The 25,961-nt window shown below is 44.9% G+C and overlaps 1 protein-coding gene and 1 long non-coding RNA gene across 3 annotated transcripts in view; both read right to left on the minus strand.

The window, feature by feature from the left end:
- The window catches only part of LOC112223924 (exportin-5), a 30,514-nt gene extending 4,907 nt beyond the window's left edge, over positions 1 to 25,607 (minus strand). Inside the window, exons 1-24 of the mRNA XM_042306261.1 lie at positions 25,367 to 25,607; positions 24,608 to 24,729; positions 24,217 to 24,289; positions 23,837 to 23,974; positions 23,449 to 23,631; positions 23,317 to 23,343; positions 22,916 to 23,101; positions 20,571 to 20,647; positions 20,439 to 20,483; positions 20,221 to 20,305; positions 20,022 to 20,105; positions 19,009 to 19,134; positions 18,684 to 18,774; positions 18,412 to 18,540; positions 13,929 to 14,044; positions 13,513 to 13,668; positions 13,385 to 13,426; positions 7,673 to 7,762; positions 7,305 to 7,504; positions 4,898 to 4,994; positions 4,542 to 4,723; positions 1,144 to 1,244; positions 774 to 870; positions 197 to 333 (exon numbers count right to left, since the gene is read on the minus strand). Of these exons, the coding sequence (XP_042162195.1) occupies positions 197 to 333; positions 774 to 870; positions 1,144 to 1,244; positions 4,542 to 4,723; positions 4,898 to 4,994; positions 7,305 to 7,504; positions 7,673 to 7,762; positions 13,385 to 13,426; positions 13,513 to 13,668; positions 13,929 to 14,044; positions 18,412 to 18,540; positions 18,684 to 18,774; positions 19,009 to 19,134; positions 20,022 to 20,105; positions 20,221 to 20,305; positions 20,439 to 20,483; positions 20,571 to 20,647; positions 22,916 to 23,101; positions 23,317 to 23,343; positions 23,449 to 23,631; positions 23,837 to 23,974; positions 24,217 to 24,289; positions 24,608 to 24,729; positions 25,367 to 25,468 (2,686 nt within the window). The 5' untranslated portion in view covers positions 25,469 to 25,607. The remainder of the gene's footprint in view (positions 1 to 196; positions 334 to 773; positions 871 to 1,143; positions 1,245 to 4,541; positions 4,724 to 4,897; positions 4,995 to 7,304; positions 7,505 to 7,672; positions 7,763 to 13,384; positions 13,427 to 13,512; positions 13,669 to 13,928; positions 14,045 to 18,411; positions 18,541 to 18,683; positions 18,775 to 19,008; positions 19,135 to 20,021; positions 20,106 to 20,220; positions 20,306 to 20,438; positions 20,484 to 20,570; positions 20,648 to 22,915; positions 23,102 to 23,316; positions 23,344 to 23,448; positions 23,632 to 23,836; positions 23,975 to 24,216; positions 24,290 to 24,607; positions 24,730 to 25,366) is intronic.
- LOC121840829 lies at positions 16,345 to 17,945 on the minus strand. 2 transcript variants are annotated; one of them, XR_006079975.1, is made up of 5 exons: positions 17,717 to 17,945; positions 17,185 to 17,669; positions 16,635 to 16,794; positions 16,423 to 16,543; positions 16,345 to 16,376 (listed from the first exon to the last, which is right to left on the minus strand). It is a non-coding gene; the product is annotated as an uncharacterized LOC121840829 (long non-coding RNA). The 2 variants fall into 2 exon arrangements; XR_006079973.1 differs by having other exon boundaries at positions 16,423 to 16,583.
- Positions 25,608 to 25,961: the final 354 nt, after the last annotated feature.

A 25,961-nucleotide genomic window follows, 5' to 3' on the forward strand; every position in this document is an offset into this window, starting at 1 on the left:
TTGTTTTACTCCATTCTATGTTCAATAGGGGGAAAATGTGGTTTAATTTGATCACCCAAAAACCTACAAGAGGGATACTTGGTTCATGAGCAATGACAGATCATTTTTTTGTCTGAAGAAAATTTAGATTGATTGAATTAGTCAAGAGATTCTATGTGATTGGTAGCCCTGATGGGCCAATAGGACAGAAGGATATGGAGCATGGGGCGGAGTCTGTGGTCAGGCACGTTGTCGAGGGAGATTAAGGCGGAACCAACAATCTGTTCAGCCAATCCCTCGATGGTGTAGAAGTCCTGATGCAATGATAGGCCTGCATTCCCCAGGATATGGTAACTAGAGAGAGGAGGGTTATCGAAGATGGTGGATAAATGAAGATGGTTCACTTAGGTTGTTTACCATTGAAAAATTAATCAGTTCCCGTCTGCTTAACGGGGTGGCTCTCCCATAGACACCAATACGATTGCAGCGTATTAGTTCATTGACTTCCATTGAAGTGGGATGCACCACTTCCTCTTCCGTCTCTGGGGTCATGTCTAGAGAGCATATAGCTTATGTCAAATTGACGTTAAAAGTTAATTTTTTGGGGGGACATTTTAGCTAATCCTAACCTGATAAGTTAATTCTCCTAACATGATACGAAAAGTCAATTTCGACATAAGCTGTACACCATCTAGTCAACACTGAGAAAGAGAGAGAGGGTTGGTTGTGTAGGAGTAGTGTGCATGTGTGGAGAAGGAGAGGAAGCAGAAGACTATCCACAGTGAGGAACTCACCAGTTGTCATAGAGGGTACAGAAGAAACCCTGCATGCGCTCCAGATGAGTCTTGTACACTGGAGAGTCATAGATGTCCAGGACTGGCTGTGTAAGGCCTACAGGTCAAGACACACAATAATCATGGAGGTTTATCAGCCTTCATAGGTGTATACTAAAAACAGAATCAATGAGTTAGCAATGCCCATCTCAAGCTAATATATATATATTTATTTATTATTTTTAAATTCGAACATTCCGGCAAGTTAGCTGGCAACTCATTGATCCTGCTATGTAGTATATTCCTCAGGGGTGAAATTATAACAGCTTGTGGTATAGAGTTTCTAAACCAGTACTGTGCAGAACCAGTGAATCAGTGTGGTTCCTCTTACCTAGAACCACCTTCCTCTCCACCTCAATCACCTCGTAGGCTCTGGAGAACGTCTCACTCAGACGACACATGTTCTCCGGCAGGAACAGATTGTTGTGGGTTCTACAGAGAGACATGATCATCCTTAATCATCATCACACACACACTATCATCATGTCTCTGGACCTACCTATTGCCACAGTCATACCCTGGATCTAGTTGTCACGTGGAATATATATTGTGGATCTAAATGTTATTAGGTTTGAAATCGCAACAAACAATCTGTTTAGACCCCAACCAAGGACGATCAAAAGCTGTGCTATAAATTCTCAGACAAACTAAAGATTCCTAGATGCTCTTCCAGACTCCCTCCACCTACCCAAGGACGTCGCAGTACAAAAATCAGTTAACCACCTGACGAGGACCTAAATTTAACCTTGCGTAAAACCCTAGCTGCAGTTGCACCTCTAAAAACCGTTTATGATTTTTCAACGCGGATACCGATTACTGGAGGACCAACAAAAGCCGCCACCGATTACTGGAGGACCAACAGAAGCCGCCACCGATTACTGGAGGACCAACAAAGGCCGACACCGATTACTGGAGGACCAACAAAAGCCGACACCGATTACTGGAGGACCAACAAAAGCCGACACCGATTACTGGAGGACCAACAAAAGCCAACACCGATTACTGGAGGACCAACAAAAGCCGACACCGATTACTGGAGGACCAACAAAAGCCGACACCGATTACTGGAGGACCAACAAAAGCCGACACCGATTACTGGAGGACCAACAAAAGCTGACACCGATTAAATCAGATGATTTTTATAACAATACTGAATGAACACTTTTATTTTAACTTAATATAAATACATCTATTTAGTCTCAAATAAATAATGAAACATGTCCAATTTAGTTTAAATAATGCAAAAACAGTGTTGAAGAAAGTAAAAGTGCAATATGTGCCATGTAAAAAAGGTAACGTTTAAGTTCCTTGCTCAGAACCTGAGAACATATGAAAGCTGATGGTTCAATATTCCCAGTTCTTCAATATTCCCAGTAAAGAAGTTATAAGTTGTAGTTATTATAGGAATTATGACGTGTCGACTATTTCTCTCTATACCATTTGTATTTCATATACCTTTGACTATTGGATGTTCTTATAGGTACTTTAGTATTGTCAGCCTAATCTCAGGAGTTGATAGGCTTGATGTCATAAACAGCGCTGTGCTTCAAGCATTGTTAAGAGCTGCTGGCAAACGCAGTAAAGTTTGAATGAATGCTTACGAGCCTGCTGCTGCCTACCACCGCTCAGTCAGACTGCTCTATCAAATCATAGACTTAATTATAATATAATAAACACAGAAATACGAGCCTTTGGTCATTAATATGGTCAAATCCGGAAACTATCATTTCGAAACAAAACGAGTTCAAGTAACAGACATCTCAACAACTGTTCAGAAGAGGCTGCGTGAATCAGGCCTTGATGGTTAAATTGCTGTAAAGAAACCACTACTAAAGGACACAAATAAGAAGAGACTTGCTTGGGACAAGAAACACGAGCAATGGACATTAGACAGGTGGAAATCAGTCTTTTGGTCTGGTCCAAATGGGATATTTTTGGTTCCAACCACAGTGTCTTTGTGAGACGCGTGCGAGTTTACAGGTGATCTCTGCGTATGTGTATTTCCCACCGTAAAGCATGGAGGTGTTGTTGTTATGGTGTGGGGGTGCTTGCCGGTGACACGGTCTGTGATTTATTTAGAAGTCAAGGCACACTTAACCAGCATGGCTACCACAGCATTCTGCAGTGATACGCCATCCCATCTGGTTTGGGCTTATTGGGACTTAGTGTGTTTTTTCACAGGACAATGACCCAACACACCTCAAGGCAGTATAAAGGCTATTTGACCAAGAAGGACAGTGTGGAGTGCTGCATCAGATGACCTGGCCTCCACAATCCCCCAACCTCAACCAAATTGTGATGGTTTTGGATGAGTTGGACTGCATTGTGAAGGAAAAGCAGCCAACAAGTGCTCAGCATATTTGGGAACTCCTTCAAGACTGTTGGAAAAGCATTCCAGGTGAAACTGGTTGAGAGAATGCCAAGAGTGTGCAAAGCTGTCAAGGCAAAGGGTGGCTATTTGAAGAATCTCAAATATAAAATGTATTTTGATTTGTTTAACACTTTTTTGGTTACTACATGATTCCATGTTTTATTTCATAGTTTTGATATTTAAAATGATTCTTCTACAATGTAGGAAATAGTCAAAATAAAGAAAAACCCTTGATTGAGAAGGTTGTCTAAAACTTTTGACCAGTAATATATATACTCTTCTGCTTGGTGATGTCATTCAGAAACACAAAACTTTCACTGCTATATGGATGACACACGTACATTTTCGATTTAACATGGTGAAGTCCTAAAATGTACTACACTGGAAGTCTGTGTTTCAGAAATAAAGAAGTGGATGGAATCAAATATTTTACTTTTAAACTCTTAAATGTATTTGGCTGAGGTGTATGTAAACTTCCGACGTCAACTGTATGCTGCAACAGTCTACGTGCCGGCGGGCTAAGATCAGTCTGTCTTATCTGGTGAAATTCTCCTGTCTTATCTGGTGTCCTGTGTGACTTAAGTATCCAGCCTCTAATTCTCCCATCTCTCTCTCACTCTTCCCTCCCAGAGTCCGTGAGCCTAAGGACCATGCCTCAGGACTACCTGGTCTGATGACTCCTGGCTGTCCCCTTCCCTCCCAGAGTCCGTGAGCCTAAGGACCATGCCTCAGGACTACCTGGTCTGATGACTCCTGGCTGTCCCCATCCCACCCGGTAGTGCTGAGGCTCCAGCTTCCTGCGGCTATGGAACCCTGACCTGTTCACCGGACATGCTACCTTGTCCCAGACTTACTGTTTTCCACCCTCTCGCTCTCCCTCCCTCCCACTTGTTGTCTCAACCTCAATGCTCTGCTATAAAAAAGCTAACTGACATTTACTCTTGAGGTGCTGACCTGCTGCACCCTCTACAACCACTGATTATTGTTTGACCCTGCTGGTCATCTATGAACGTTTGAACATCTTGAAGAACAATCTGGCCTTAAATCGCCACCCGACACAGCCAGAAAAGGACTGGCCACCCCTCAGAGCCTAGGTTTCTTCCTAAGTTCCTGCGTTTCTAGGGAGTTTTTCCTAGCCACTGTGCTTCTACACCTACATTGCTTGCTGTTTGGGGTTTTAGGCTGGGTTTCTGTATAAGCACATTGTGACATCTGCCGATGTAAAAAGGGCTTTACAAATACAGTTGATTGATTACCATCACAAACACTATCATCATAAAACATTATCACCATTCCAAACACATGCACACGCTGTCTTTCTCTCCAACACCCCCACCCCCCTCTACACATCCCCTTACCTGATGAGGGCGAGCAGGTTGGGCAGCAGGGCCAGGACCTGGGGGGTGCAGGGGTTTCTGTAGATTGGGGCTCCAGAAGGGGTGTAGCCCGCCACGAAGCCCCCCGCCTTAGCCTCCTCCAGGTCAGCTGGCCAGCGCGCTCTCTTCACCACCCCCAGGATGGTGTATACACAGAAACTCAACTGGAGGGAAGGAGGGCAGGGTGGGGGAGAGAAACAGGGAATAGGACACTTTCAATATACAGTAGTTGATGTTTTGGCAGGACTGGCATGCCTGACATCACATAGAAAGTTTTGGCACTTAGCCATGAACACATGCACGCGAACACACACACACACACACACACACCTACCTACCCGTGACCTGTTGATGCCTGTTGTGTGGTCTGTGCCTTCAGCCATCAGCTGATCAGCACCAACGAAAGCCAGGAACAGAGCAGGTTCCAACAGTACCCTGATACACACAGAGGACAACCATTTATATTATACATTGTGTGTGTGTGTGTGTGTGTGTGTGTGTGTGTGTGTAGCATGTTGTTTGTGTATTACGAAAATCATGTTGTTTGAAAACCCTTTACGTGACCACAAAATCAAGGTTGCTTGGCTTAGTGATTTCAAGCCAGCTATGGAAGCTTACATTCTAACTCTAGTACCACTTCCTAACACACGTGACCACAGGCATTTAGGCATTTAACCCACTGTTCCCTAGGCATTTAACCCACTGTTCCCTGCCCATTTAACCCACTGTTCCCTGGGCATTTAACCCACTGTTCCCTGGGCATTTAACCCACTGTTCCCTGGGCATTTAACCCACTGTTCCCTGGGCATTTAACCCACTGTTCCCTGGGCATTTAACCCACTGTTCCCTGGGCATTTAACCCACTGTTCCCTGGGCATTTAACCCACTGTTCCCTGGGCATTTAACCCACTGTTCCTGGGCATTTAACCCACTGTTCCTGGGCATTTAACCCACTGTTCCCTGGGCATTTAACCCACTGTTCCTGGGCATTTAACCCACTGTTCCTGGGCATTTAACCCACTGTTCCTGGGCATTTAACCCACTGTTCCTGGGCATTTAACCCACTGTTCCTGGGCATTTAACCCACTGTTCCTGGGCATTTAACCCACTGTTCCTGGGCATTTAACCCACTGTTCCTGGGCATTTAACCCACTGTTCCTGGGCATTTAACCCACTGTTCCTGGGCATTTAACCCACTGTTCCTGGGCATTTAACCCACTGTTCCTGGGCATTTAACCCACTGTTCCTAGGCCATTGTAAATAAGAATTTCTTCTTAACTTCTTGGTGACAGGGGGGCAGTATTGAGTAGCTTGGATGAATAAGGTGCCCAGAGTAAACAGCCTACTACTCTATCCCAGATGCTAATATATGCAAATTATTAGTAGTATTGGATAGAAAACACTGACGTTCCTAAAACTGTTTGAACGATCTCTGTGAGTATAACAGAACTCATATGGCAGGCGAAAACCTGAGACAAATCCAACCAGGAAGTGGGAAGTCTGAGGTTTGTAGTTTCATTTAAGTGATTGCCTATCCAATACGCTGTGTCTATGGGGCCAGATTGCACTTCTCAAGGCTTCCAGCAGATGTCAACAGTCTTTAGAAAGTTGTTTGAGGCTTCTATTGTGGAAGGGTGTGGAATAAGAGCTGTTTCAACAAGTGGACTAGGCTGAGGCCAATCAGTTGTTTACTGCACGGTCATGCAGATGCTCCGTTCCTTCTTTTTTCCTCTGTAATGAATACGCTATTGTCAGGTGGGAATATTATTGAAGATTTATTTATAAAAATACCCTAAGAATTGATTGTAAACATAGTTTGACATGTTTCTACAAACTGTAATGGAACTCGACTTTTCGTCTGGATTTTGCGCTCGGCATTGTGCCTTTAGAATAGTGAAGTAAACGCGCGAACAAAACGGAGGTCAGCAAAGGTAAGTGAAGATTTATAATGCTATTTATGACTTTTGTTGACTCCACAATTTGGCAGGTAACTGTATGGCTTGCTTTTGTGGCTGAATGCTGTTCTCAGATTATTGTGCTTTTGCCGTAATATTGTGCTTTTGCGTAAAGCTTTTTTGAAATCTGACACAGCAGTTTGCATTAAGAACAAGTTTATCTTTAATTCTATGTAAAACATGTATCTTTCATCAAAGTTTATGATGAGCATTTATGTTATTTGATGTGTCTCTGCAATTTCTCTGGATGTTTTGGAGGCATTTCTGAACATGGCGCCAATGTAAACTGAGGTTTTTGGATATAAATATGAACTTGATCGAACAAAACATACATGTATTGTGTAACATTGAGTCCTGGGAGTGTCATCTGATGAAGATCACCAAAGGTTAGTGATTAATTTGATCTATATTTCTGCTTTTTGTGACACCTCTTTTTGGTTGGAAAATGGCTGAATGCTTTCTGTGACTAGTTGCTGACCTAACATAATGATATGTTCTGCTTTCGCCAAAAAGCCTTTTTGAAATCGGACACTGTGGTTGGATTAACAAGAAGTGTATCTTTAAAATGGTGCAAAATACTTGTATGGTTGAAGAATTTTTTCTGTTGTTTTGAATTTGGCGCCCTGCAATTTCACTGGCTGTTGGCGAGGTGGGACGCTAGTGTCCCAAACGATCCCAGAGAGGTTAACTGACTTCCCTAGTTAAACAATGGTTAAATAAAAATAAATAAAAGTGTGTCTGCAGTGAGTGTGTGTATACACAGTTCAGTGTGTATAGTGTGGGTACATACTGCCTCATCTCGTCGGAGGTCCAGCGAGCAGCCACGGTGGCCATGAGCTCCTCCAGGAAGGCCTTCTGCTTGGTGTAGTCTTTGAACTGGTTACTGATGAGGACCAGAGCCTCTATCAGAGCACACTTCTCCATCTGGGTCAACAGGGCCTCGTTGGAGAACAGCTTCTTCACCTGATTATACAGTATGTCAAAACATGGCTGCAGAGAGAGAGAGATGTACATGATGAAAACACACTTGTAAGATGCAATAGATTTAAGTAGCTGGTGATGAAACACAGTTGACTATTTAAAGCATTGGTTCCTTTCTGCTGCACAGTGCTGGATGAGCAGTCTAGAACTGGGAGAAACGTGACTGCGGAAACATACCAGAATGAACCATGGGTAATCTCGAGACATCTTGATGATGGAGGAGCAGGCGTGTCTTCTGACGTTCTTCACCGCACGCGTCCGTGGCGCCTGAAAATGACATCACAGATCAGATTGATGATTGTGTTAACTTGAAATGACACAATGACAAGGTTCCAGTTTAACAAAGTTTACTATGCCGTATGAACACCCTACAAGGTAGCCATTCCACTCCAGGTCCATCAACAACAAGACTTCCCACGCAGGCTTGAATAAGTTCCTTGATGCTGCTAATCTCAAGACCAAGTCTTTTCTCTGTGACAGACTTGGTTGACTTCACAGCATCAACTAATGAGTAGTTGTCAGTGACACAAACTACAGGTAGAATGTGCCGTTTTGTCTCACCAGTGGAAAGCTCTGAGAACAGAGTTGCAAGAAATATCGCATTGTCAATTCCATCCGCAAGAGCAAGTGTTTCTCCAGCAAGTCCACTTCGGACAACCCTTCTGATCCTTTTTGACTGCCAACAGATAGGTGAGAATCTTCCTCCTTCACCCATTAACGCGATTAGACGTCCACCTTGTGTGCCTCCATCTGTAAGGTTCCCTAGCGAAGCATCACTGAAGACAACTAGTTTCAAAGAGTCATCTTTTCCAACATGCTGAAACTTTAAAGTCACTTGTTGTGATATCAGTTTCCAAACAACTTTGTTCGCCTCATGAATGGTTTGTACAGAGGCGTGTTTTGTGTTAGATGCCAAGTTGCAACCATCAAACATTACATCTACTCTGTCTATCAACCCATAACATTTGTCCTATCTTTGACCTCAATTGATCAGCTTCAATTCCACTGAGGGGAATTCCTTTGTACAGCTTTTGAAGAATCCATGTGGATGGGTTGAAGAGACTTGATATAGCTCTCCTGTTGCATCAGTATTGTTCCATCAACTGTAATAAACTCTATGCCAACATAACAATGATCATGCTCCTCACGGCCAACCTGGAAAACAACTTTGAGGTGTGGAATCACAGTTGTAGCAAATATCTGTGAGCCACCCCAGATGAAGTCATCAACATGACAGGCAAGTACTCCAGTCACATTGCAGTCTTGATCAAGCCAATAGAAGACTGCAGGATCCACTTTTCCACCTGTATTCAGCATTGTTGCCTTGACTTTGTTGTACCAGTAGTGATGCATCTGCGTCCATACACACACTGTTTTAGTTTACACAGTGTTCCTTCGCTCTCAGCTTCAGGCGGAGGTCGGATGTGAATGTCCCTCGACAGCTCTGTTCCCTGCAAAAATGCAGATTTGATGTCTATGGAATGAAGTTTCCATTTTTTTCTGGCAGATCACTGTCATCAGCAATCTGAGTGACTCTGAGGCCCATGTCGGTGAGTCGTTTGAGAGTTGTTTAGCAGCCAGCTCCTCTAAACCTCTAGCCACTAGATGAGTCTTTTGGGAGTTGTTTAGCAGCCAGCTCCTCGAAACCTCTAGCCACTAGACGTGCTTTAGACACTATTCTAGTTAAGGATTCTTTAAGGGTTCACACCCACCTTGTTGAGACACATTTTTGGCCAATGTCTTTGACTTCCTCAAACACTCCATTTTTCCTCCAATTACTGAGCTCATCTGGCTTAGCTGAGTCAAATGACACATCCTTTGTTTCAAGTACATCATCAATTTGAATGTTGTTCTGTTTTTCTCGATTTTCCAGTGGTTCAATTCTGAGATGATCTACAAGTGACAGGTCAGCTGACCCTGTTGTACCAGAAAGTGTAGCTGGTTCAGAGTACTGCAAGTTGTACCAGTTCTGGTGTTTTCCTTTGGCTTTTCCTGCTCGTCCAATGATGGTTGCTGTATGTGGAATACCACATTCTCTGTCCATGTATTTAACACCTTGTCCAGTTTTCAGATTGGAACAAGCATGTTGTCTTAACACATGTGTCTGTTGTTGAATGTTTTCCTTATTTGAACACTGAACAGTATTACCTGTTTCATGGTTGAAGGTCTCTGCTCCACTTCCTGTGGCAGTTTCAGTGTCCATATCATTGGATGCAACATCTGGTAGGTTTGTGTCTGTTACTGTGTCCTTTTTGTCATTTTCATTAGGAGACTGATTCTCAACAATAGCCCTTCTATCTTGTTGATCATTTACTTTCCGCAATCTTGAGTGATGCACCCTGACAACGGTGCCTCCGTGTCTCACAAATATCACCACGCCATCTTGGCCAATGACTACTCCCGGTCCTTTCCACTCTTGACAGTCAACTCGTTTGTAGTACACTGTTTCCAGTTTTGTACTGTTCATCGGTGGGTCGTAGCTGTTTCCTCAGAGCCCTGCGACTTCTCTCTGAACACTCTGCTTCAGTGAGGCTTTTCTCGCTGCATGTGGTGCTGAAAGGTGCTTTGTGTTCATCAGAATCTCATTTTTACATGGACTCTGTGTGATGCCTTTGTCTAAAATGTTTACACAATAGTGGCCTGAGCTAGTAAGTTCAAGAGTCACTGGTTGTTTAAACGTCACTGCCCTGTCATTGTTTATGTCTAGCACAGCCTCTGCCTTCTTGAGGGAAGCTTTGCTCAATAGTAGGGGATATCTGCAGGGACCATACTTTCCTATTTAGTTCACTGACACAGCTATCACGCCACTTTACACCACACACTGTCCGTTTACATGCAGTATCAATCACAGCAGATCCTAAGGATTCAACTATAAAAATCTCAGTATCAGAAGCAGATTAGTTTTAAAACAGTGTAATGTTACACTGCTCTGTGTTTACATTTTCCTCTGTTAGTTTAACTTGTTCATTTTTACGAGGACAGTCTTTAACCCAATGGTAAGTGCTCTGACCAATAGCACATTTTTGATCTCCTTCCATATGTCCAGTGGATTTGTGCCGGGAAATGGCGCCCTCTTCTGGTTGTCTTGAGAACGTGACTTGTTGGTGCCTTTTTCTCCGCTGCTCAGTGTGATATGATGTGTCACTCACTTACATTCCTTCTGCTATTGGCGCGACAGACGTCTTTTCACCCAAAATTTTTGTGCCGAATTCATTGATGCAAAAGTCAAGTACAAGAAGTCAAAGCCAACTGTTTCTCCCTACCATCCAGACAGACAGTAGTATCTAACAACTTGAAAGATAACACTGCATCCAGGAGAACCATGTCTCTACCATCGAGACAGGCAGTATCTAACAACTTGAAAGATAACACTGCATCCAGGAGAACCATGTCTCTACCATCCAGACAGACAGACAGTATCTAACAACTTGAAAGATAACACTGCATCCAGGAGAACCATGTCTCTACCAGACAGACAGACAGTATCTAACAACTTGAATGATAACACTGCATCCAGGAGAACCATGTCTCTACCATCCAGACAAACAGACAGTATCTAACAACTAGAAAGCTAACACTGCATCCAGGAGAACCATGTCTCTACCATCCAGACAGACAGTATCTAACAACTAGAAAGCTAACACTGCATCCAGGAGAACCATGTCTCTACCATCCAGACAGACAGCAGTATCTAGCAACTAGAAAGCTAACACTACATCCAGGAGAACCATGTCTCTACCATCCAGACAGACAGTATCTAACAACTAGAAAGCTAACACTACATCCAGGAGAACCATGTCTCTACCATCCAGACAGACAGTATCTAACAACTAGAAAGCTAACACTGCATCCAGGAGAACCATGTCTCTACCATCCAGACAGACAGTATCTAACAACTTGAAAGATAACACTGCATCCAGGAGAACCATGTCTCTACCATCCAGACAGACAGTATCTAACAACTTGAAAGCTAACACTGCACCCAGGAGAACCATGTCTCTACCATCCAGACAGACAGTATCTAACAACTTGAAAGATAACACTGCATCCAGGAGAACCATGTCTCTACCATCCAGACAGACAGTATCTAACAACTTGAAAGATAACACTGCATCCAGGAGAACCATGTCTCTACCATCCAGACAGACAGTATCTAACAACTTGAAAGATAACACTGCATCCAGGAGAACCATGATCTCTACCATCCAGACAGACAGTATCTAACAACTTGAAAGATAACACTGCATCCAGGAGAACCATGTCTCTACCATCGAGACAGGCAGTATCTAACAACTTGAAAGATAACACTGCATCCAGGAGAACCATGTCTCTACCATCCAGACAGACAGTAGTATCTAACAACTTGAAAGATAACACTGCATCCAGGAGAACCATGTCTCTACCATCCAGACAGACAGTAGTATCTAACAACTTGAAAGATAACACTGCATCCAGGAGAACCATGTCTCTACCATCCAGACAGACAGTAGTATCTAACAACTTGAAAGATAACACTGCATCCAGGAGAACCATGTCTCTACCATCCATATAGACAGTAGTATCTAACAACTTGAAAGATAACACTGCATCCAGGAGAACCATGTCTCTACCATCCAGACAGACAGTAGTATCTAACAACTTGAAAGATAACACTGCACCCAGGAGAACCATGTCTCTACCATCCATATAGACAGTAGTATCTAACAACTTGAAAGATAACACTGCATCCAGGAGAACCATGTCTCTACCATCCAGACAGACAGTATCTAGCAACTTGAAAGATAACACTGCACCCAGGAGAACCATGTCTCTACCATTCAGACAGACAGTAGTATCTAACAACTTGAAAGATAACACTGCATCCAGGAGAACCATGTCTCTACCATCCAGACAGACAGTAGTATCTAACAACTTGAAAGATAACACTGCATCCAGGAGAACCATGTCTCTACCATCCAGACAGACAGTATCTAACAACTTGAAAGATAACACTGCACCCAGGAGAACCATGTCTCTACCATCCAGACAGACAGTAGTATCTAACAACATGAAAGATAACACTGCATCCAGGAGAACCATGTCTCTACTCTTGAAAGATAACACCATCCATACCATCCAGACAGACAGTAGTATCTAACAACTTGAAAGCAACTGCATCCAGGAGAAAGTCTCCACCATCCTAACACTGCATCCAGGAGAACCATGTCTCCACCATCCATATAGACAGTATCTAACAACTTGAAAGCTAACACTGCATCCAGGAGAACCATGTCTCTACTATCCAGACAGACAGTAGTATCTAACAACTTGAAAGCTAACACTGCATCCGGGAGAACCATGTCGTCCTTGCACATCCTATTGTACCTCTATTCGAAATCAATGATGTAGTCCGTCATTGCAGCCAAAATATCTCTCGTAACACTGTCAAAGTTTGACTATGCCTCGTAGGCACAATCTTCCTCTTCTTTAAGAAATACAGAATCCAGTGCTCTGATCAAAGTTCCCATACCGTCATCCTTCATTTTCCCAACTTTCGTACAACCTCTTCTCGTCGAAGTGAGGTGGCACATTGTAGTTATTAGCCATCCTCTGTTACCAATGTTAACTCGAAATGACACAATGACAAGGTTCCAGTTTAACTAAGTTTACTATACTGTATGAACACACTACAAGGTAGCCATTCCACTCCAGGTCCATCAACAACAAGACTTCCCGCGCAGGCGCACTCTTGACTGAGTGATAGCCCCGTAATAACAGAAATATAGGGAGACTTAAAACATGAACTTAACAGATTGGACCGAAAACTTGGCCCCAGATACCAATTATTTTTATACAATCCCAAAGAACACACATCTGACATCCCTCCTGAGAATATTTAAGACGGCTCACCTTGCTCTCCTCTACCACCTCAAATGTGATGGAGGCAAACAGCTGGGAAAGAAAAAAACAACAGTTTAACACCACCCACATGAAGACGGAGAGATTATAGATTGGTGTGTACATGTTTGGGTGTTCACCTTGTAGAGGACCTGAGGCAGGAAGTGAGGTCGGTGTGTGACGAAGGGGAAGAGGGAGGAGAGGTTGGTGAGAACACAGGACAGGATGAGAGGGTCTTGGGTGTTGTAGTTCAACACTGCCTGTAGCAGCTCAATGCCCTGATCTACTGGCAACTTCTACAGAAAGGGCAGAGAAACACGAGAGTTAGGGGTTCATCATCATCATTTCCTTTCATAACACTTGGTTATGTTATTGAGCCATGGGGAAGAAAGCATAAATCAATGGTTTTGTCTTTCAACAATACCTACAAGTAGTAGCTGTTGCATTGTTGCCATCTAGGGAACCCGACTGGTGGCGTTCACACTTTGACCGTCTCTGGATAGCGTATCACCCTCTCTACCCCTCTAACTCTCGGCTGTGTTTAGCTTCCTCATACCTCAACCTCCACGTTCTTGAAGAGCTGTCCCACAACACTCTCTGTGAAGAAGGTCATAGCATCCCACTGGACCGCTGACGGAGACAGGATAGAGCACAGCCCCTCTGCCATCTTAGCTGGAAAGGAGGAAGGGCGAGAAGACAGAGGGAGGGAGGAGGAAGAGAGAGAAGACAGAGGGAGGGAGGAGGAAGAGAGAGAAGACAGAGGGAGGGAGGAGGAAGAGAGAGAAGACAGAGGGAGGGGAGGAGGAAGAGAGAGAAGACAGAGGGAGGGAGGGAGGAAGAGAGAGAGAGACAGACATAGGGAGGGAGGGAGAGGAGGACGGAGGGAGGAGGAAGGGAGAGAAGACGGAGGGAGGAGAGAGAAGAGGAGGAAGACAGAGGGAGAAGGAGGAGGAAGAGAGAGAAGACAGAGGGAGGGAGGAGGAAGAGAGAGAAGACAGAGGGAGGAGGAGGAAGAGAGAGAAGACAGAGGGAGGGAGAGAGGAGAGGAGAGAAGACAGAGGGAGGGAGGAGGAAGAGAGAGAAGACAGAGAAGGAGGGAGGAGGAAGAGAGAGAAGACAGAGGGAGGGAGGAGGAAGAGAGAGAAGACAGAGGGAGGGAGGAGGAAGAGAGAGAAGACAGAGGGAGGGAGGAGGAAGAGAGAGAAGACAGAGGGAGGGAGGAGGAAGAAGAGAGACAGAGGGAGGGAGGAGGAAGAGAGAGAAGACATAGAGGGAGGGAGGAGGAAGAGAGAGAAGACAGGAGGGAGGGAGGGAGGAAGGAGAGAGAAGAAGACATAGGAGGGGAGGAAGAGGAGGACAGAGGGAGGGAGGAGGAGAGAGAAGACAGAGGGAGGGAGGAGGAAGAGAGAGAAGACAGAGGGAGGGAGGAGGAAGGGAGAGAAGACAGGGAGGGAGGAGGAAGAGAGAGAAGACAGAGGGAGGGAGGAGGAAGGAGAGAAGACAGAGGGAGGGAGGAGGAAGGAGAGAAGACAAGGGAGGGAGGGAGGAGGAAGGAGAGAGGAGGAAGGGAGAGAAGACAGAGGGAGGAGAGGAGGAAGGGAGGGAGAAGACATAGGGAGGGAGGAGGAGGAAGGAGAAGAGGAGGAAGGAAGGAGAGAAGACAGAGAAGGAGAGAGACAGAGGAGGGAGGAGGGGAGAGAAGACAGGGAGAGAGGAGGGAGGAGGAGAGAAGACAGAGGGAGAGAGGAGGAAGGGAGAGAAGACAGAGGGAGGGAGGAGGAAGAGAGACAGAGGGAGAGGAGGGAGAGAAGACAGGGAGAGAGGAGGAAGAAGAGAGAAGACAGGGAGAGAGGAGGAAGGAAGGAGAGAAGACAGGGAGAGAGGAGGAAGGGAGAGAAGACAGGGAGAGAGGAGGAAGGGAGAGAAGACAGGGAGAGAGGAGGAAGGGAGAGAAGACAGGGAGAGAGGAGGAAGGGAGAGAAGACAGGGAGAGAGGAGGAAGGGAGATAATACAGAGGAGGGAGTAGGAAGAGAGAGAAGACAGAGAGAGGGTGGAGAGAGGACAGAGAGAGAGAAGAGGAAGAGAAAAAGACAGGAGGGAGGGAAAAAGGTGAGAAGACGAGACAAAGTCTATAGTTAGTTAATAATGCTAATTATCTAATTAGTTAACAGGCACCACCAGTATCAATCTCTTTCATAGAGTTGTTACGAGAATTCTATATGCGTGTGTTACGGGTGACCTAGAGTGAGAATTCATCTATATGCCTGTGTTACGGTGACCTAGAGTGAGAATTCATCTATATGCCTGTGTTACGGTGACCTAGTGAGAATTCATCTATATGCCTGTGTTACGGGTGACCTAGTGAGAATTCATCTATATCCCTGTGTTACGGGTGACCTAGAGTGAGAATTCATCTATATGCCTGTGTTACGGTGACCTAGAGTGAGAATTCATCTATATGCCTGTGTTACGGTGACCTAGAGTGAGAATTCATCTATATGCCTGTGTTACGGTGACCTAGAGTGAGAATTCATCTATATGCCTGTGTTACGGTGACCTAGAGTGAGAATTCATCTATATGCCTGTGTTACGGTGACCTAGAGTGAGAATTCATCTATATGCCTGTGTTACGGGTGACCTAGAGTGAGAATTCATCTATATGCCTGTGTTACGGGTGACCTAGAGTGAGAATTCATCTATATGCCTGTGTTATGGTGACCTAGAGTGAGAATTCATCTATATGCCTGTGTTACGGTGACCTAGAGTGAGAATTCATCTATATGCCTGTGTTACGGGTGACCTAGAGTGAGAATTCATCTATATGCCTGTGTTACGGTGACCTAGAGTGAGAATTCATCTATATGCCTGTGTTACGGGTGACCTAGAGTGAGAATTCATCTATATGCCTGTGTTACGGTGACCTAGAGTGAGAATTCATCTATATGCCTGTGTTACTAGGTGACCTAGAGTGAGAATTCATCTATATGCCTGTGTTACGGTGACCTAGAGTGAGAATCATCATCTATGATCCCTGTGTTGACCGGGTGACCTAGAGTGAGAATTCATCTATATGCCTGTGTTACGGTGACCTAGAGTGAGAATTCATCTATATGCCTGTGTTACGGTGACCTAGAGTGAGAATTCATCTATATGCCTGTGTTACGGGTGACCTAGAGTGAGAATTCATCTATATGCCTGTGTTACGGTGACCTAGAGTGAGAATTCATCTATATGCCTGTGTTCATCTATATGCCTGGTGACCTAGAGTGAGAATTCATCTATATGCCTGTGTTACGGTGACCTAGAGTGAGAATTCATCTATATGCCTGTGTTACGGTGACCTAGAGTGAGAATTCATCTATATGCCTGTGTTACGGTGACCTAGAGTGAGAATTCATCTATATGCCTGTGTTACGGTGACCTAGAGTGATATGCCTGTGTTACGGTGAGTGAGAATTCATCTATATGCCTGTGTTACGGTGACCTAGAGTGAGAATTCATCTATATCCCTGTGTTACGGGTGACCTAGAGTGAGAATTCATCTATATGCCTGTGTTACGGTGACCTAGAGTGAGAATTCATCTATATGCCTGTGTTACGGTGACCTAGAGTGAGAATTCATCTATATGCCTGTGTTACGGGTGACCTAGAGTGAGAATTCATCTATATGCCTGTGTTACGGTGACCTAGAGTGAGAATTCATCTATATGCCTGTGTTGCCTGTGGTGACCTAGAGTGAGAATTCATCTATATGCCTGTGTTACGGTGACCTAGAGTGAGAATTCATCTATATGCCTGTGTTACGGGTGACCTAGAGTGAGAATTCATCTATATGCCTGTGTTACGGTGACCTAGAGTGAGAATTCATCTATATGCCTGTGTTACGGTGACCTAGAGTGAGAATTCATCTATATGCCTGTGTTACGGGTGACCTAGAGTGAGAATTCATCTATATGCCTGTGTTACGGGTGACCTAGAGTGAGAATTCATCTATATGCCTGTGTTATGGGTGACCTAGAGTGAGAATTCATCTATATGCCTGTGTTACGGTGACCTAGAGTGAGAATTCATCTATATGCCTGTGTTACGGTGACCTAGAGTGAGAATTCATCTATATGCCTGTGTTACGGGTGACCTAGAGTGAGAATTCATCTATATGCCTGTGTTACGGTGACCTAGAGTGAGAATTCATCTATATGCCTGTGTTACGGTGACCTAGAGTGAGAATTCATCTATATGCCTGTGTTACGGGTGACCTAGAGTGAGAATTCATCTATATGCCTGTGTTACGGTGACCTGAGATCTATATGAGAATTCATCTATATGCCTGTGTTACGGGTGACCTAGAGTGAGAATTCATCTATATGCCTGTGTTACGGTGACCTAGAGTGAGAATTCATCTATATGCCTGTGTTACGGTGACCTAGAGTGAGAATTCATCTATATGCCTGTGTTACGGGTGACCTAGAGTGAGAATTCATCTATATGCCTGTGTTACGGTGACCTAGAGTGAGAATTCATCTATATGCCTGTGTTACGGTGACCTAGAGTGAGAATTCATCTATATGCCTGTGTTACTGTGGGTGACCTAGAGTGAGAATTCATCTATATGCCTGTGTTACGGTGACCTAGAGTGAGAATTCATCTATATGCCTGTGTTACGGTGACCTAGAGTGAGAATTCATCTATATGCCTGTGTTACGGTGACCTAGAGTGAGAATTCATATCATCCATATAAAGAAGCATTTCCTTTATAAGAACCTCAACTCTCTACTTCCTCTTGATACGGGTGAACTCTTGATTTGAGCAGTCAGCTCAGATGACCTAGATACGTACTAATGGCCCGAGTCCACAACCTCTCTGGTTATGAACCCTACACCTACTCTTGTGGTAGTCTGACTGCTGTGGCTGGCAGCATGTTAATCCCACATTCCCCCAAGACACTGTTTCATACTGACACATTTGTCATCACACACACACACACACGACCCCCCCTTCCCAGATCTTCAGTGAGCCACAGTCAAGAAGCAGGACCTACACCCAGTGGTCCCGATGTCAATGGGTGTACTGATCTGATACTGCAGCCACTCTGCTGCAATCTGGAAGCCCTCCAAGGGAACGACACGGCACGCGTTCCGGACCGCCTCCCCCTGCTGCGCTCGGAACGCTGGAACACGGACACAAGCACCAGGGTCGTGATCCGTACGAACAAACTGGACAGAACATTCTTTGAGAATATATCATATTATTTATTTGCTAAGATTGCATAAATCAAAGTTTTTCAATTAAAATAGGGGTCACATTGCTTACAGTTGAAGAAGGAGTTGAAGTCTTCATCACTGTCGAAGTCATGACGGGAGTACTCACAGCTGGGACTGTCGTTCCTGGAAGGGAAACCAGTCTAGAGGAGGAGCATGAGAACACAAAGTCAGACAATTAAAGAACCTTCCCAAAGCATGTAAAGAAACAATAGAAATAGTGGAGAAGCTCAACCTTTTGTTGTAGTTGTCATTATTTATCATAGTTTGTGTGTAACTCAATGAGTCCGTTACTTGCTCATTTTTCTAATGGACATTTTGATACTTTGTTCACCTGCACAAAATCTTGGATGCACGTACGTTGTAGCCCGTCTCACCTTGACTAGGTTGGTCATGGTGGCTCTGAAGTACTTGATCATCATCTGGATGATGACAGGATCCTTGGAGAGAATCTCATGTCTGAACAGGGTTCCCCATGTGATCTGGGTGGAAGATCTTAGGAACTGGTGGGGAAATGCATACTTCAGTTCAGAGAAGAATAGATCAGAACAGATGAAGAAATGAAAGAAGAACCCCGTCACCGTTCAGTGCTCCAGGCCCAGAAACGACAAAGGGAGATATGGAGAAACCAGTAGTATTAACTAGCTGTATGGATTTGAATCAAGAGCCTGTGGCTGCTACTTTACTGTGACAGCAGGTAACTCACCTGGCTGCTACTTTACTGTGACAGCAGGTAACTCACCTGGCTGCTACTTTACTGTGACAGCAGGTAACTCACCTGGCTGCTACTTTACTGTGACAGCAGGTAACTCACCTGGCTGCTACTCTACTGTGACAGCAGGTAAGTCACCTGGCTGCTACTCTACTGTGACAGCAGGTAAGTCACCTGGCTGCTACTTTACTGTGACAGCAGGTAAGTCACCTGGCTGCTACTTTACTGTGACAGCAGGTAAGTCACCTGGCTGCTACTTTACTGTGACAGCAGGTAAGTCACCTGGCTGCTACTTTACTGTGACAGCAGGTAAGTCACCTGGCTGCTACTTTACTGTGACAGCAGGTAAGTCACCTGGCTGCTACTTTACTGTGACAGCAGGTAAGTCACCTGGCTGCTACTTTACTGTGACAGCAGGTAAGTCACCTGGCTGCTACTTTACTGTGACAGCAGGTAAGTCACCTGGCTGCTACTTTACTGTGACAGCAGGTAAGTCACCTGGCTGCTACTTTACTGTGACAGCAGGTAACTCACCTGGCTGCTACTTTACTGTGACAGCAGGTAACTCACCTGGCTGCTACTTTACTGTGACAGCAGGTAACTCACCTGGCTGCTACTTTACTGTGACAGCAGGTAACTCACCTGGCTGCTACTTTACTGTGACAGCAGGTAACTCACCTGGCTTGGGTGAGTGGTGAAGGCCAGGAATGCTTCTGTGTACTTGCTGAGGTTTGCAGGTACATCGACCTCCACACCTGAACCCTGCATTAGAAACACATAAGACAAAAGGACAGAACCATCAAGTACTATAAAGAAAATACATACAACAATAAAGTAAATAGATGATCGTAATCAAAGACAGTGCAGACAGACTCACCACTAAGAAGCAGAGTTGGCTGCCAAGGGAACACAGGACCTGACAAAGCCTCTTCAGGAAGATGTAGTGTCTCTCCACCACTGGCCTGGGGGGGGCAAAATAACAGGCCGTATGAGCTCCAATGCTAATGCTTAATATCAACCATGTTCTAGAGCAAAAAAACATACGACTGCTGGGCAGGCGCTGACGTGGAACACCAACAGGTGTAGGCTACTCACTGTGTCGGAGAGGAGGTGTTGTATGTTGCTGCTCCATCTGCAGACCTGTAGCCACAAACCAATGAGAAGCCGGAACGAGCTAGAAATGCTTCTGTGTAAAGCCTTAAGGCTGATGAGAGGAATGGTACTCACTGTGCTGCAGACAGGATGTAGTGCATGGCGACATCATCAAACAGCACCATGAGCGGTTTCCTGTCATCCAGCTTCCCCTGTGGACACACCAGGCACATCTATTTGGATTCTTATTTCACCTTTATTTAACCAGGTCGGCCAGTTGAGAACACCTTTATTTAACCAGGTCGGCCAGTTGAGAACACCTTTATTTAACCAGGTCGGCCAGTTGGGAACACCTTTATTTAACCAGGTCGGCCAGTTGGGAACACCTTTATTTAACCAGGTCGGCCAGTTGAGAACACCTTTATTTAACCAGGTCGGCCAGTTGAGAACACCTTTATTTAACCAGGTCGGCCAGTTGAGAACACCTTTATTTAACCAGGTCGGCCAGTTGAGAACACCTTTATTTAACCAGGTCGGCCAGTTGAGAACACCTTTATTTAACCAGGTCGGCCAGTTGAGAACAAGTTCTCATTTACAAATGCGACCTGACCAAGATAAAGCAAAGCAGTGCAACAAAAACAACATCACAGAGTTACATGGCATAAACAAGCGTACAGTCAATAACACAATAGAAAAAAATAGTCTATATAAAGTGTGTGCAAATGGTGTGAGGAGGTAAGGCAATAAATAGGCCATAGTAGAGAAGTAATATCAATTTAGCAGATTAACACTGGAGTGATAAATGTGCAGATGATGATGTGCAAGTATAAATACTGGTGTGCAAAAGAGAAGTAAATAAATAAAAACAATATGGGGATGAGGTAGACAGATTGGATGGGCTGTTTACAGAGGGGCTATGTACAGCTGCAGCGATCGGTTAGCTGCTCTGATAGCTGATGTTTAAAGTTAGTGAGGGAAATATAAGTCTCCAGCTTAAGTGATTTTTGCAATTCGTTCCAGTCATTGGCAGCAGAAATCCTGAAGAAACGGCGGCCAAAGGAGGTGTTGGCTTTGGGGATGATCAGTGAGATACACCTGCTGGAGCGCGTGCTACAGGTGGGTGTTGTTATCATGACCAGTGAGCGGAGATAAGGCAGAGCTTTACCTAGCATGGACTTGTAGATGAAATGGAGCCAGTGGGTCTGGTGATGAGTATGAAGCGAGGGCCAGCCAACGAGGGCATATAGGTCACAGTGGTGGGTAGTATATGGGGCTTTGGTGACAAAACGGATGGCACTGTGATAGACTACATCCAATTTGCTGAGTAGAGGGTTGGAGGCTATTTTGTAAATGACATCGCCGAAGTCGAGGATCGGTAGGATAGTCAGTTTTACAAGGGTATGTTTGGCGGCGTGAGTGAAGGAGGCTTTGTTGCGAAATAGGAAGCCGATTCTAGATTTAATATTGTTTAATATGAGTTTACAGTCTAACCAGACACCTAGGTATTTGTAGTTGTCCACATATTCTGAGTCAGAACCGTCTAGAGTAGTGATGCTGGGCGGGCGGGTGCGGGCAGCGAACGGTTGAAAAGCATGCATTTGGTTTTACTAGCGTTTAAGAGCAGTTGGGAGGTCACGGAAGGAGTGTTGTATGGCGTTGAATCTAGTTTGAAGGTTTGTTAACACAGTGTACAAAGAAGGGCCAGATGTATACAGAATGGTGTCGTCTGTGTAGAAGTGGATCAAAGAATCACCTGCAGCAAGAGTGACATCATTGATATATACAGAGAAAAGAGTCAGCCCGAGAATTGAACCCTGTGGTAACCCCATAGAGACTGCCAGAGGTCCAGACAATAGGCCCTCCGATTTGACACACTGAACTGTATCAGATTAGTAGTTGGTGAAACAAGCGAGGCAGTCATTTGAGAAACCAAGGCTGTTGAGTCTGCCGATAAGAATGCGGTGATTGACAGAGTCGGAAGCCTTGACCAGGTCGACGAAGACTGCTGCACAGTACTGTCTTTAAGACGTTAAGATGACCCAGCAGTTCACACAGCCATGTGACGTACCTGACTAGTACTGGCCATTCAGTAGCTGCAGACCTCCATTTCAAATTCCAACAAATATATATATATCTTTTTTTTAACTAGGCAAGTCATTTAAGAACAAATTCTTATTTACCTTGACGGCCTACCACGGTTAAACCCGGACGACACTGGGCCAATTGTGCCCCGCCCTATGGGACCAATCACGGCCGGATGTGATACAGCCTGGAATCGAACCAGGGACTGTAGTGATGCCTCTAGCACTGAGATGCAGTGTCTTAGACCGCAGCGCCACTCGGGAGCCGTGAACAAATATCTGGTCCTGTCCTAGAAAGGGGTGTGCCAGCAGTAAGGGGAGTGTCTGGACACAAAGGGCCCTGTCAGGTCCTACAAACCCTGTCTGCAGTAAGGGGAGTGTCTAGTAATGTGTAGTAACCTTGCGGCTGATGGCGATGAGCAGGCACTCGGCAGCCTCCAGCTGCAGCTCTGTCTCACTGAGCAGCAGACATAGCATCTCCAGCAGGCGACAGTTGTCATTGGTGAGGTGGGCCAGGGCCACCCAGTCTATGTAGCCTGCCAGGGTGCTCAGAGCAGCCACGCCTACACGACAGTGGGCCTTGGCCTGACCGGGGGCAGGAAACAGAGGGAGGGAAGAGGAGTAGGGAGGGGAGAGATGGGAGAGAGGGGGCAGAACAGAGAGAGGGAAGAGGAAGGAGTAGGGAGGGGAGAGATGGGAGAGAGGGGGTAGGACAGAGAAGTCTCTTTAGCTGGGTGTCTAACTGTAAATATAATACATTAGAATATAGATTGTAGTGCATCTAAAACACTCCTTCCTACCTGCAATTCTTGGCCTAGTATTTTTTTCTGGAAGAGATACAAAAAGGTAGAACATATCAATAAAAGGTGAAAAATACTGCCGCAAAATAATCTACACCATGAGACAGACGGGTGTAACCATTGTCTGTTTACCAGTTTGCGGTACTCGTCGACGTGGAGCTGCAGGATGGTGAGCAGGAAGCTAAAGATGCTCTCCATGTTCTGGGTGAGGGTCTGCTGGATGTCCCTGCGGCGCTGGGCGGGCAGCGTCTGGAAGGTGATCACGTCCTCCGCCAGCCGCAGCAGGATCATCATCACCAGCTCTGTCTGGGCCTCCTGGGGGCGGGGAAGGAATGAGGGAGGGAGAGGGAGTTGACATTAATCTGATCACAACAACTTAATTTGTGTACTGGAATGTACTCTCCAATTGAATCCTATGATGTTTTGAGCCCTAAAAGTTGGCTCGGGGTGGGGGGGGGCCTTGGCACCCCGCCAACATAACAACCTAGGGGTAACACTGAAATGGAAAGTGCTGACTCACCCCTATGCTGGTCAGTGCCTCCATCTCCTTGAGCATGTCAGGCCAGTGCTGAGGCCATTCTCTCTTGATCATCTCCACTATGATCCGTGCGAGAACGTCCTTGATGTGACTCTCCTCCTCCAGGATAGGATATGTGCCCTGCAGAGCGAGGCAGTGTGCCAGTCAGGGAACGGACTAGTGTCAGCATATTAATTCATGTACACCTAACAGATCACGCAACAATGTGGAATTTGTTGGTTTATTTCTACTTAAAAATTGTAAAAAACTATATTTGCTGTTCTGTGGACAGACCACCATTAATTCCCTTCATCATCTTGTCTGCCACATACCTTTTCTAGAAAAATAGAGAAAGAGGGTGTTTATCACCCAGACAGACTTACAGATGACAACAGCCCCATGGCACAGTTCTTCAGCTGGACTTTCTCCTGCTGTGGCATGTTGTTCCATCTGAACCTGTTCTCAACATGAAGAAAAACAAGGTTTTGGGGAACACATTGGCATGCACGTGTCCAGGCCACATGTGTAGGGGAATATCTTGATGACAATGATGGAGTGGCTGGTAGTCTAGCTTAAGGGCATTGGGCCAGTAACCGAAAGGGCGCTGGTTCAAATCCCTGAGCTGACTAGAAAAAAATATGTTGATGTGCTCTTGAGCAAGGCACTTATCCAGAGCGACTTACAGGAGCAATGAGGGTTAATAGTGTCTGCTAAATGACCAAAATGTAAATGTGCAGAACTGAATCATAATGACAAATATACTCATGAACTCACTTGATGACGTGCTCCAGTATCTGTAGACCAAAGTGCCTCACCACTGCTGTTTGGGCTTTATCTGCTAACTGTAGCCCACATGGAACACAGAATGGACACTTCTCTTTGAATTCTTCACAAAACTGAAGAGAAAGAGAGACACGATGGACAAGTTAATGCACTCACTCAATTATCTACCTTGCGGTAGTCAGCTAGAACAAACTCATTCACATTAATGATATCAGTCATAGTTATCAGTATAATGTATGGAGCTTTACAAAGAAGTGCCTTAGGAGGAGTCAAAGATTGCTACTGTAGCTAGAAAGTAGCTGCTGGCAATCAAAACACTGAATAACTCAAGTATATTCAACGCAATCAATAGATCTAGGCTAAATTCTGGGCATAAGTGATCTTGCATTCAGTTTGAGTGCATCAGGCATCAGTAATGGTTCTGCACAGATATCTAGGTTGCTACCGGTGTGCAATGAATGAAATCTGCAACTTGCAACGTGATGGGAATGGCATGTTAGCCATGACGTTAGCTAGCTAGTTAGCTAAATGACTAGCAAGCTACGCCCATCGATTAATCCATGCAATAAACATGGTAAAATGCCACGATCGACGTCTATAATGCTAAGTTATAACTAGCTAGCTATGTATTTATGTAACACAGCCCATCTTCATTCAAGCAACCACATCACAACTGGGAAAGCTAGCTAGCTAGCTAGCTGGCGCCTTACTGGCTAACGTTAGCTAACTAGCATCTAGCCATCGAGATACCTTTAGGGCCTCCAGACGATATATTTGACTAGACTCCGCGTCCATCATCACGTTAACAGCTTTGATGAGGTGATCACACATTTCAGACACTGGTTCACCCATGACTTTGAGTAGCGTCTTCAGAAAGTGAGATAAATGCTAACGGTACTTCACTTTGCAAAACACCTGCAGAATGGGTAAACTGCACGCGCTTCGATAATTCACAGCATGTCCACATGCACAACGTGCTGCGCATGAACGTTCCACAAAATAGGTGTTGAATTTTGGGACTTGTAGTTTTCTCGGCTCAAGGTGGGATTCCAGAGCACAGAGTGATAATTGTCACTACGTGTGATGAAACATACACATGCAAATACTTAATTTCATTGAAATAATTGTGTCAGCACCAAGACAATGCCTTAATTTCGTTTTTTGAATTGTGATTTTTAGGCCAGCCTCCATTCCTGCCAGCCTTCCTTAATCTGGCCGAGGCACGGGTATCAAATCACATTTTATTTGTCACGTGCTGAATTTAACAGGTGAAATGCTTACTTACAAGCTCTTAACCAACAATGCAGTTCAAGAACTAGAACTAAGAAAATATTTACTAAATAAA

The sequence above is a fragment of the Oncorhynchus tshawytscha genome, linkage group LG25, assembly GCF_018296145.1.
Source record: "Oncorhynchus tshawytscha isolate Ot180627B linkage group LG25, Otsh_v2.0, whole genome shotgun sequence".
Lineage (NCBI taxonomy): Eukaryota > Metazoa > Chordata > Actinopteri > Salmoniformes > Salmonidae > Oncorhynchus > Oncorhynchus tshawytscha.